Below are 12,462 nucleotides of genomic sequence, written 5' to 3'. Positions count from 1 at the left end.
GAATAAACTGCAAATTCTGCAGTGTTCACAGGAAGTAAAATTGATAGCTGTCTTAACAGTATTGGGTAAAAAAGAAAAAAAGGCAACTAAAAAACCTCAATTAACACTCTATTTGCAATTTGAATTTTTCTCATTATTCATTCAATTGATACTTGAGTTTCTTTCTTGAATATTGAAATCTTTTCAGTGAAAATTTACTCACATTCTAAAGCTGTAATTTTTAAAAAAGGTTTTTAGACATAGACATTATTTTTACTGTCAAACACATTTTTTTTTCAGTTTTTATGCTTGTGACATGGTATTATGATCCTGTTTGTGGAGCACTTTCAGTTTTTGAAGGTGAGATTCACAGAAATGGAAAATTGTGTTGATAAGTCAAAGCATAACTCTTGGAAAAAAAAGATACATTCATTAAGAATGGGGTGAAATTGTCTTGGGTTATTTCTTCAAACTAACTCTTCTCATATTTGACAGGCTGGGTTATGCCCGCATATCTCATGCTGGTTTAAGTGATTCAGAAGTCCAGATGGCCAAATTTAGAATCCCAGATCACGTGGATAGCTATGTTGACAATGACAGAATTGTCACTGATCCCAGCCAAGTTCCTGAGGACATCCATTTCAACCCCAGGTCAGTGTGTCTCATAGGAAATGAAGGGGATGATGTACCTGGCAGGTAAAAGAGAAGTCTAGGAACAAAATTATTTCTGAAGTGAGAGACGCTGATCAGTACCCAACTGAGCAGAAGGGTAGAAGTCAAGAACTTCTGATTTGTAATTCCATTTTTTCGGTTGTTTTGGCATATGCCCTGGGAAAATCAGTCTGTTGTGTCGCAGCATAAATTGCAAATAATGCTCATTTCACCCAGGCAGTTCCTGAGATGGTTGACAGGGATATTTGCCAAGTGGTGTGGTGACTCATTTGATAGATGATGAAAGGTCTCCCATGTTTTCTCAGCACTCTGGAGATTGGGCTCTTAATATACTGTTACTTAGAATATCAAATACAATATATACATTAAATACTTTTTGCATAAGCATTTTAAAACATACCGTATAATTGGAGCAAAAATTAAAAAGAATGCCTGAGACAGTATGTTGCATGTGTCAAGAAGGAAATAAAAGGACTAGGTTTAATGCAAAAGAGTAATTTATTTCTAAATTGCCATAATTTTCCCACTGGTATTTCATAAGGAAGAGATACATAGAGGAAGATATTTATTCTTGTGTTAAGTATTAGTAGTGAAAGAGTCATGAAGTTAGTGACAGATGTTGCCAGAAAGAGAATAATTCCCAGTAATGCCACATTTACTACTCCTAACATGCATAATGCAGATTATATTACTTTCTCATATACATCTGACAGTGGAGTGTAGTCACTTTTTATGTACCACTCAACCACTGCTTCCTGTCTAAGCAGGGGTTTGCCCAGACTTTTCCACATGATGGAACTTGCCTACAGTTACCGTTCATGTTCAGATTTTTCTCAGTTGACTTCAGCACAGAATCTTGTCCTAATTTCTTTTGTCTGCCTATAATCAGAAAATGTTTACCCTATTGGAATGTATTTAACTTTTTCTGATTAACTCTACTTCTTTAGCAACACAATGGCATTGCTCTTAAATATTATTTAGCACTGATATTTTGAATAAGTACTCCATTTTACCTTTGCAAGTCTGTCTAGCATAATAGTCAGTTGTCAAAACTTTCATATTTAAATTTGGCCTGAAAAATTTTAAATTTTCATCATTATTTGCAAAAGCAAGAAGTACAGTATTTATAACAGAGTTCACTGTTTTGATACAATGGGTGTTTAAATTGTATCTCCACTAAAATCAGGACTAAAAACTTAGGACTAAAAATTTAAGCAGATAAATGCAACACTCAGCTTTTTCATCTGGAGTTCCAATTATAGACTGCCTATAGCATGAGCAGAATCAATGTAATTAATTGTCTCCAATATACTCAAAGACCTTTAGCAGGAGAGGGTTCATAGAACCTGATGTACATTTAATAGAGTTGGGCCCTATTTCTGAAATAAATTGCCTAGAACATTCAGAAGTAGAGTAGGATTGTATTATTTAATTGCATGTGATAGTAATAGTGTTGCTCTGTTGAATATTTTTTTTAGGTTTGGATCTTATAAAGATGGACATAATTATGTGCCTATTCACCACTTTCATATGAGCACACCTAAATATTTTAAACGGACAAATTAAAGCAAGAAAATAAGATTATTATTCAGACCAACAAGAAAGATTTGTTGCTTGAAACTGAATTGACAGCCAAAAAGACTACACTGTTTAAGGCTGAGCAACTCCCATGCTGCACAACACTGTGAATGTCTATGTAATAGCTGGGGACTTGCTTCTTGAATGAGCTGCCATCACTGTGGGGGGGGAAGATGCACACATTTTGATAAACTGGTTGGCCAGATACCTGCTTTGTATGCCACAGAGCAAGGGTGGGAACTTGTTTTGGCTACAACTTCTTCAGCTTTTGTGAAGGTATCATGTATCATGACGTTTCAGAGTGCTATTGCTGCTACTGCAATAAAAAGATTGACCTAGGGCTTTTCAAAATAGGAATGGAACTAGTGTACTTTTTAATTGGGAATTATGCAGTAAGTATGTGTTTGAAGTGTGCACCTTTTTGACTCAAACAGTATTTACATCTGCTGCTATTCTACATTTTATTCTTCAATGAGTTTTACAACAATTTGCAGATAATTGATGTCCATAGTGCTGGAGAAAAAGAGGTGACTTTTATAAGACTTCATTTTATTAACTGGACATTAGACACTTCAATGCCTTTACAAAGGGAAGAGCAGAGTACCTCTGAGTAATGATGGTTATGAGACACCTGCATGAACACACTGATGAAGAATTAAGAACAATCATGCTTAACATAACAAGGTTTCTGAGAAGGGAGAAAAGTTGGTGGTAACTTTTACTTAAAAATGAACTGTAATAAAGGGGCGGGGGGAAAGCTTTGTTTCTTTTCTAGCACTACACTTCTGTAGCACTTGAATAGAGGTGTTGCTTTTTTGACCTAGGCAGTGAATTCCCTGTCATGCCATGCACATGTGACACAATGTAAAATGTTGTGTCTTCTCAGGGTCTCTTGGCAATGTATGTTATATTTAGCTCCTGATCCATCAGTATATGTGCAGAGCTTCCCTTTAACAATGAGGACATCTTCAATGCTGTCCAAAGGATGTTTCCTGCTTGTGAGAAGCATGTTAGATAATTTAAGTGACACATTCAGTTTGGAAACCACATTTTTGATGTTGAGATTTAATACTGTGTCTCTTTCCAGTCATATCTAAGCATACCATAACTAAGAGGAATAGGATATGTTGCAGGAGAGAGGATGGATTTTTTCTCTCTCTCTAATTCTTTACCATATACTTTTAAGAAGAGCTTGAGCATACTCAATTTGATTGTTTTTCTATGTAAGCAAATACAGGATGAGTTTTTACCCATAGTTTCTTGTTCTATGGAGGCAGGTAATTGCTGCCAGCACCACACTTGTTGCTCTGTTCTGATCATCTATCATTTTGCTCCCTTGTTTTTAGAGCTGTGTTTCTGAGAGAGAAACTGGTCACTGGCCTTTGTGGACAGAGGATATCTGAAAGCCATTTAAAAGTCTCAGTGGTTATGTATTCATCATCTCTGATGTAACTGACAATTAACCAGACATTGTTGAACTAATTTCTTACCTATGGGTGCTTTGTGTGTCTTTACAAGCCCTCTGAACTTGCTCTTTGTGTGACTCCCCAGCGAGACAGGATACGTGATGTTGTGGAGAGATATAAATTACTTTCTTGCACTTTTAGCAGTTTTCTTCTGCAAATACCAGTAGCCCTTGTCTCTTCTTTCTCCCAGCTTGCAGAAGCAGCTGGCACTGGCACCAACACTGCACAGTGCTCTGAGTATCCTCATTTATTTTCAGCATGCTCTCATGCTAGCTGTGATGCATGTCCAGCCACAGGTTTGCCTTTTCATAGTCTGTAGAACACTTAACATTATCTTGCCACATTATTTAACATTCTCCACAGGCTGTCTCTGCAAATACCTTGTAATGTGAGCAGATTATTAATGTGAAACACAAGAGACAATACATGTAAGTACAAAAAGCTTGAAAACTCCTAATTTTTTAACAATTAAAAAATAGGATGAGGATATTTTTCAAGAAGCCAGACAGCATAACATGGCTTACATAACAGATCAGATTATGAATCATATCTGTATGCAATCTTCAAAGTCTCTGAGCATACTTTGATGGATTTTTACAGGATTTAGACATGCCCACCCTATTAGGAAGGTTTATGTTGACAGTGAAAAAAATCTTCAATTTGAGTATTCTTTTCTTCTAAGTAGCTTGTGTAGTTTAATGTATGTAATTAGTAGCTAATATTTGTTGACATTTGCATTATTTTATCAAAATGATTAAGAAAAAACATGACTACAAACAGTTTGTATACTTCTTCTATACCTGTGGTTAGAATTGGAAAGCTAAAACTAAACTTTATTTGTCCTTACATCCACACACTGATCTAATCCCTTGATATTTAAGTGGTTTAGGAAAATGTGCATTATATATCTAAGTCACAATCATTGTTTCAAACTATGACAGAAATGTGCTAGAACAGGTCCTGCTGCAGGGGTGTGTGACTAATCTTTTAGTTTTCTAATCACACTTTCTTCATCTCAGCTTTCATAAGAAAGTATGTTATGAGAGAAGAAGTTTGTGGATATCTTTATGCATTCAGAGATGGCATGTAAAGAAAATAACGTATTAAATAAGCAGTATTTACTAAAGGTTTGAACTTTTGCTTGTGCTAAAAGGTCTAGATTACATATATCTGACTTCTAAATAATATGTATTCTGTGGTACTCCAAATCCCATCCTCTGAAATTCTGTGCAGGTCTGTTGAAGTTTGTAGGAATGTGCAGGAAGAGGCAGCAGTACATTAGGGGCCTATCAGTGTGTACCTTGCAATCAAAAAGAACTCCAGGTAACATATATCAGAGCAACTTCTGACAGTACTGAGAGCAGACTGGAGACTCCAGTCTCCCTTACATATATTTTCCTGCCTTGACTCAGGCACAGTGACTCTGGTGTTGCTACAGAGCACTCCAGAACCTGGGAGCTGCAGTTCAAACCTCTTGGGCTAAGAAAAACCCGAAACTGTTATTTCCCATTTTCAAAAACAGTATTGCAGCTACAAGCTGAGCAAAAGTTGGACACACCCTTTGGTTTTGAACCAGACTTGATGTTATTAAAACAAGTTGTTGCAGATTAAATGTACAGGTAACCAGTTTCCACCTGTCTCACTGGAATAGAGCTCTGAGAGTGTTCATGGTCCTCTGCTGCTAGTGGGGGAGCTTTGTGGCCCCAGAAAGGGGTGCTGGCTCTTTTGATGCACTCCCAGGGCTCAGGAAGACATTCTTAGATGCTCTCAAGCTTGGCTGCTTAGAGTTGCCTCCTGATGAATGAAGAGAATGTAAAATTGAAAACTGAAGCTGAAAAAATCCTATAACTGGAATGTAAGAATTTAGGTATCAACAGCCCTGCAACATGATTTCTCTCGTGTATGTAAAATGGCATTGGTTTGCAGGATGTTACAGAAGGACCTTTGGGTCAAAGCAATGTACTTGTGGAGCAAGTGTTAGAGAACAGACCTTGTCACTTCAACAGGGAACACAGTCTGGGTCCATGGACAAGGAGATTAAAATGAGCTGAACTGTTTTATGAGTAGTGCTTTGAAGCAGTTCATATAATCTGCAGCTCTACTTTCTGCCACTTGAGGTCCTCTTTTGTCCCTAATTGGTACAGTTTGCTGACACCAAGCAGGAATAACTCACAGGTGTTAGGTTTTTTCATTGCAACTCTGAGGGTGAAAAATCTTTTCAGAAGCATTACACAAATATGAGTTGATTTGGGTATCAGTTAACTCTTCATATCTGCAAATGATTTAGAACTGTTATTGCTGGGCTTCTTGTAGGCACTTTGTTTATTTTCTTACAATACCCTGCACTGTGCTTTGTTACTGCTTTATCTGCTTTCTTAATGTTCAGCAAATTCCTCTTTGTAATGTTTTTCATTTCAATACAATTCTCTTTCCCCTCTGACTTGTAAAACACATCACGGCATGTGATTCTGGTGCCTAAAATTAACTTTCAAGCTTGTTTCTAAGCAAAGCAAGATGAATTAAAGTATTCAAGAGATAAAATGGCTTTAGCAATCTGGAGTCTGATATCCTTTGGATACAGAGTTTCCTTTTGGAAATTCTTTCTCAGACACATCTGCACTGTTTCTGATAGTGAAGAAGATATAACTAAGTAAATGGCTCCTCTTTCTCTTGTTATCCAGTATTTTTCACAGTCTACAATTGGTTTTTTTTTTTTTTTTTAACGTGGTTGTTATTTTAGCTATAAGTTAAAAAAGCAGTGCAAACATAAAAAAAGCAAACAATGGCAGTCTTTTTCAGGAAAAAAGAAAAGAAGTCTGCATTTCCAAGGCTGATCTAACAGTGTGCAAACTGGCAAATGCATTTACTGCCACTCTTCACTTCCATGGTTTGTTACTCCTCTCCCGTGCATTGATGGGAGCACTTGCACATATGTGTAGTAAGCCAGATCTGGATATTCAGCTGGCTGGGAAAACAAACAAATAAAGAAAACTTAAGCAAGTGTTGAAAGGTTTGTTTCGTTATGGGATTTTTTGCTTTTTGGGAGCATTGAGGACAGTCTTGCTCTTTGACCTACCTTGCTATTTAGCTGTCCAGGTGATTGCACTGGCACAAAATAAAGGATGCCAGGAGGGTTAGTATCAAGACACTAATGCTGGAACTGCTTAAGCTGTCTCAGTCCATGTGGTGGTTCCACCCTGGCTAGATTCCAGATGCCCACCAAAGCCACTCTGTCACTCCCCTGTGCAACTGGACAGGGAGAGAAAATACAATTAAAGACTTGGAGGCTGAGATAAGAACAGGGAGAGATCACTCACCAGTTAGTGTCATGGGCAAAACAGACTTAAAATTAATTGAATTTATTGCCAATCAAAATCAGAGCAGGACAATGAGAAGTAAAAGAAATCTTAGGAGCACCTTTCCCCCACCCTCCCTTCTTTCTGGGCTTAACTTTATTCCCGGTTTTCTACTCCTCCCACACAGCGGCTCAGGGAGATGGGGAATGGAGGTTATGGTCAGTTCATCATGTGCTGTTTCTGCTGCTGCTTCCTGCTCAGGGAGAAGAGTCCTTCAGCTGCTCCAGTGTGTGTCCCTCCCACGGGAGAGGGACAGGCCTACACAAACCACTCCAAGCTGAGCTTGGAGTGCAGTCCTTGGGGAACAGGCTGCTCCAGCATGGGTCTCCCACAGGCTCACATGTCCTGTCAGGACCCTGCTCCAGTGTGGGCTTCCCACACCTTTCTTTTGGGCATCTCCTGCTGCAGGATAGGGTCTCCAGGTGCTGTGTAGGTGGATTGCTGAACCCTGTGGAGCTCCATGGGCTCCACCACAGCCTGCAGGGGAATGTCAGCTCTGCCACCTGGAGCACCTCCTTCCCCTCCCTTACTGACCCTGCTGGCTGCAGAGCTGTTTCTCTCACATGTTCTCACTCCCCCCTTCTCTGGCCACCATTGCATCTGCACGTTAACTTTTTTCCCCTTTTAAATATGTTACCACAGAGGCATTACCCCAGCACTGATTTGTCTGTCTTGGAGCTGTCTGGCCTTGGCTCTGTCAGACATAGGAGAAGTTTCTAGCAGCTTCTCACAGAAGCACTCCTGAAATCCTTCTGCTATCAGAACCTTGGCAAGCGACCCAGCACAACGATGGATCAGCCATGACCTGTTTATCTGCTCTATGTGAAGTGAAGCATTTCTGCATTTTATAAACTCAGGCTTTAGAAAGGAAACACAGGCCTGATTTTGTAGCATCTGTTGGCTTGGAGACCTCCATAGTGGTCTACAGCTAGTGGTAACAAAGGGGATTATTTATAACTTACTGAGGTGCATGTTTTAATGGGCCTTATTCTCATGGGACAGGCTTCTTCTGGCTCATGCATGAATCCCCTGTTTAGCAGGCAGAAGCTAAGAAAACAGTTTATGTTTCCCTCTGGATTTCTTTGCAGATCTCATTTTTAAGGGTCAGGGATTATACTTGTGCATTCAAAAATATATGGAAGTTTTGCCTGTCAAACCTATTTTCTTTACAATCTAGAATGAAAGTAGTTACAGAAGCTATAGTCTAAGGAAATATTTTTAAGGCCAAGTAGTATCTTTCATTTTAGACTAATATAAATGGGGGTAAAGTACAAACCTTTCTGTCTTCAGATACAACCAAAAAGGGTTTTTCTGTGCCACCTTTCTTAACATCTGTATCAATTTACAGCTTTGTAAGGGATGGAAGAAATTTTCTTTTTTAATATGTTTTTATTGTGAACTAGCAGCTTGCATGCTTTTTATGGTCAAGTGAACAAACAGACACCCCTAAAGGAATTGTTCCTCTTAAACCAGAATTAGATCAGATGAACTGCTACTCAGTGGTGCCCCTATTGGGTATAAGAACTTGGGATGACACATACTAATATGAATGTCTGGCATGTGGGATGTTATAGAACTACCAAAGAAGTGAAACCTAGCTTGCATTGCTTTATAATTATATTTTTTTGCAGAGGTTTCACAGAATCACAGAATATTCTGAATCGGAAGGGACTCACAAGGATCACAGAGTCCAGGTCTCAAGTAAATAGTTCATATGGGGACTGAACTCCAACCTTAGTGTTATTAACAACTGAGCTCAAGAAAAGATGATGAAAATAGGAAAATATCCTGAGACACAGGCAGGAAGTTCTATAGAAGTAATTTCAACAAGTTAGTGACTAAGTGAGAATTTCAAATAATGTGAGCTTTCATTGCTCTGACGTGGGTTTTAGTGCCTGACTTTTGAAAAGTGGATTCATTTTATTGTGAATCAATCTTCTCTGTGAAACAGGCAGTGGAAAACAAGCAAAATAAAATCATCTCCACTTGCACATTCTGACTCACTGAGTAAGGCAAAGCTTACAAAAAACCCCAAAGAAACACAAACAGGCCTGTGATCAGTTAATTCAGGACTGTATGTTAGTGCATTACTCCAGAGGGACAATTACCTTAAATCTGGCACTACTTCAGTTTCGTAGTCCTTGACTTTATTTTAACTTAACCTTTTAGCGGGAGGGTTTTTTCACTACTCAGTTTTTTCTAATCGTGCACATACGCTGCTCTAGCAGTCTCTGCACCAGTGTTCCAGCAGCGGGAGGCGCCGGGGCCGGATTCACCCGCACCGCCCCGGGATGCTGCGCTCGCAGGCCGAGCAGCAATGACCGGCAGCGAGCCTTCCTCCCGGGCTCGGCGATGGCGACCTGTCCTGCGAGGGCAGGGGAAGGAGGGAGGGAGGCTCCATGCAGTACATTTCCAGGATGGAGAACAATACCGAGGGCAGGAGCCGCTGCCACCGTCCCGCACGGAGCAGCCCTGGTGGCCCCAGGTACGCCCACAGCCCATCCTGCCGCTGCTGTAACATTGACCTGACACTTGTGTGCGTTCGGCTGGCGTCGGCAGCTTGCCATTTTTCTCCCTTGGAAGAGGGGGATGGAAGAAATAAGGAAATCGTTCCAGGCTGGCCGGTGATTTGGCCGCACCGCGCGGGGATCACTGAGCAGAGGGGAAGTGCCGCAGTCCGGCACCCCCGACGCGGGCACGCCCCGCCCGCGGCTCTGGAGGGCGGGGCAGGCCCACAGGCCACGCCCTCTTCTCTAGCTCAGCCAATCGCATCAGTGCATGGGCGCGGCCCTTGGTCCCTATAGCCAATCAGCGCCGCGGGTGACACAAAGTGGTGCTCTTTGCACGCGCTTTAAAGGCCGGGAAAAACTGGCAGCGCCGGAGCCCAGTCAGAGCGGGGAAGGGCGTGGTCAGCTCGGCCTTCTGCCCAATGGAAGGCCGGGGCTGAGGTGCAGGGCAGGCGGGGGTAGAGTGGCAGCAGTCTCACCCAGTAGAGAACGAGGCTCGCCGCGTCCCCCGGCAGCGCGGGCCAATGGGCGCGGGCGGTGGGCGGGGCAGGGGTGTCCGTGCCCAGGCTCTGGATTGGGAGCAGGGCAGGAGCCGGGCCGGGTCGGCAGCGTGTGCAGCGCTGCACGAAAATGCACTCGGATGCCGCCGCTGTCAGTGAGTAGTGCCACGGCCGGGCCCGGGCCCGGCGCTCGCCCCGCTGTCCGACCGAAAGAACCGCCCGACTGGGGGCGGCTTCTCTTGCCCCTGAGCCGTGAGGCTTGGCCGAGCGCGCCACCGGGACTCCCGATGCCGGGAAAGGGTTCAGGCCCGCGGGTGCGGGACCGCCGCGGAGCGGGGCGGTGTGTGCGTGCCTGGCGGCGGAGCCTCCGCGGGTCAGAGGGAGCCCCGCGGCTCTCAGCGCGCTCCCCCGGGGGGCGGGGGCGGGAGCGGGTGGGGGCAGCAGCACCGGAGAGGGCCGGGGGCGCTCGGAGGGTGTGACGCAGTTTGCCCATCCCAGCTGGTGAGCGGCTGAGGCTGCGGCCGGCCCTCGTGGCCGGCTGTGAGAGAGCCGGGATTGCCGAGGGGAACGCGGGCCGCGGAGCTGCGTGTGTAAGGGAAGAGGTACGGGGGTGAATTCAGCGGGTTCCGCCGGGCCAGTGCGGGAGAACCGTGCTGCTTGTGCGGGGGACTGGAGCCGCGGCGCATGGTGGGAGGCGAAGTCCCTACGGCGGCGGCCCCACGCAACGGGGCCGGCGGGAGGCAGCCTGGCGGACTACAACTCCCAGCGGGCCCTGCGGCGGCGCGGCGCGCTGCCCCCACCCCGCGGACCCCCGGCCGTCCGGGCCGTCTGCGCCCGCCCTGGGCAGCACGGGGGCATCGCGCCGCCCGTTCTGGAGGAGCGGGGCCGGGGCTTTGTCTCCGCAGTCGAGTTTCTGGCTGCGCTTTCCGAGCAGCAGCGACCGCCTGCTGTAGGCGGGGTGCGCGGTGCTGGGGGTCACGCATCGGCGTGGCCGTGGGGTGGCCGGGGTTCAGGGACGGGCACGGTCCGCTGCAGAGACCTGGCGCTCGTCCTGAGCACACCGCTGTCCTGCTCAGCGGCGTCCCTCTGAAACCTCCCGGGAACGTGTTCTCACTGCGAGAGGATTTGCAGCTCTGAGATGCTTTATTACTGTAGAACTTGCTTGTGGGGAAGATAATGAACATTGAAGCTTTGATCGTGCGTTAGGCAATGATTGTCCGACTTTTGGACAAAGTCCTGAAAGCAGTGCGGGAAAGAAATGCTGCATAATGCCTGGATTTTCTTGAATCCTCCTGTGTCTCTTATAATGAGATCTCGTAGAGGGGCAGCCTGGTAAAGGCTCTAAATCATAAGGTTATATCATTTTTTAGTGGTTCTGGTTTATTTTACCTTTGTATTTAGGGGTCATTATGTGTTGGTGGTGAAGGCTGCCATTAAAACAGGAATGATTGGCTCAGAAATAGAAGGATAATTATTCTAGAAAATGCCTTCTGTTCAGTGTCTTTTGTCATATGCCCTGTCAAAAAAAATGCAGGTCCTCATTATATACACGTGTGAGTTGCAGTTACAAATATTCCAGGGCTCCCTCATGTAGGATAATTTGGCGACATAGTGATTTTTAATTTTTTTGAATTTTAACTTGTCTTCAAAAAACAGTAAGTGTAGTCTTCCTCAGCCTTCAGCTGTTACTGGCTTTTCATTAACAGTGTGCTGTGGAGTTATCAAATCTTGTGCCTCAAATTTTTTTTTAATTGCATATGTGTTATTTTAAATAGATATCTTTTCCTTATTTAATTTCATTATCTGTAGCTTCATCGTGGTTGGGTTTTTTTCATTGATCTAAATGAGCACTTCTTGAAGCAAGAAGTGTTCATAGCATAGTTTTGCACATACAGGAGCTGGCTTATGGTAGTCTCTTGACTGAAGGTTTATTTTGAGCCACTTTTTTGATCCTTCTTAGTTCTTATGCTGTAAACTCCATTAATATGTTTTTGCTCAGTCTGGATACACACCATTATATAAGGAAATCAGCTTTGCTTTTTTCTATTGAAGATGCCTGCTTAAAAGTTTCTTGTAGCTCCTGTAGCTATAACTGGAAAAGCCTTCTCTGTATAAGACCATGTAATAGGTTGAATTAGGCAGGTAAAGTTTTGTTTTACTGCTTCTCTTCATTCTGTTGTATCAGGGTGAGCTCTTATTTGTGTAATTGCAGCACTTAATTTAAATTTATTTTTGTCTGAGTACTTTTTGTGCTCTTAGTGAATTATTAATCCTGTGTTTTCTTTAATTTCCCTCCTCCCACACTTTCTTTGCAGGTACTGAAAGCAAAGACTTTGGGCTTTTTCAAAGCATTAGTTCCTAGTTTTGTTTGTGTCTTCAAGCAGAAGAAGATAACTCGCTTAAT

General features: G+C 43.3%; 2 protein-coding genes across 7 annotated transcripts in view; both read left to right on the top strand.

Annotated features, from left to right (window-relative positions):
* CWH43 (cell wall biogenesis 43 C-terminal homolog) overlaps positions 1-8,724 on the top strand; it is a 31,532-nt gene extending 22,808 nt beyond the window's left edge. For both annotated transcript variants that reach the window (XM_074541526.1, XM_074541525.1), the window contains exons 15-16: positions 475-630; positions 2,130-8,724. In XM_074541526.1, coding sequence (XP_074397627.1) covers positions 475-630; positions 2,130-2,217 — 244 coding nt within the window. In that variant the 3' untranslated portion in view covers positions 2,218-8,724. The remainder of the gene's footprint in view (positions 1-474; positions 631-2,129) is intronic.
* A 1,329-nt stretch (positions 8,725-10,053) lies between these two features.
* Positions 10,054-12,462, top strand: part of DCUN1D4 (defective in cullin neddylation 1 domain containing 4) — a 54,597-nt gene continuing 52,188 nt past the window's right edge. For 2 of the 5 annotated variants that reach the window (XM_074541515.1, XM_074541513.1), the window contains exon 1: positions 10,140-10,213. Coding sequence is in view for 2 of the 5 variants with exons in the window: in XM_074541510.1 (XP_074397611.1) it covers positions 10,189-10,213 (25 nt within the window). In the remaining 3 variants the exon portion in view is untranslated. Of the gene's footprint in view, positions 10,214-12,462 lie in introns of all 5 variants that reach the window. The other 3 variants (XM_074541510.1, XM_074541511.1, XM_074541512.1) reach the window with 3 other exon arrangements.

This window comes from Zonotrichia albicollis, chromosome 5 (assembly GCF_047830755.1).
Source record: "Zonotrichia albicollis isolate bZonAlb1 chromosome 5, bZonAlb1.hap1, whole genome shotgun sequence".
Lineage (NCBI taxonomy): Eukaryota > Metazoa > Chordata > Aves > Passeriformes > Passerellidae > Zonotrichia > Zonotrichia albicollis.
The sequence above is the reverse complement of the archived record's forward strand: the minus strand, read 5'-3'. Positions and strand labels throughout refer to the sequence as shown.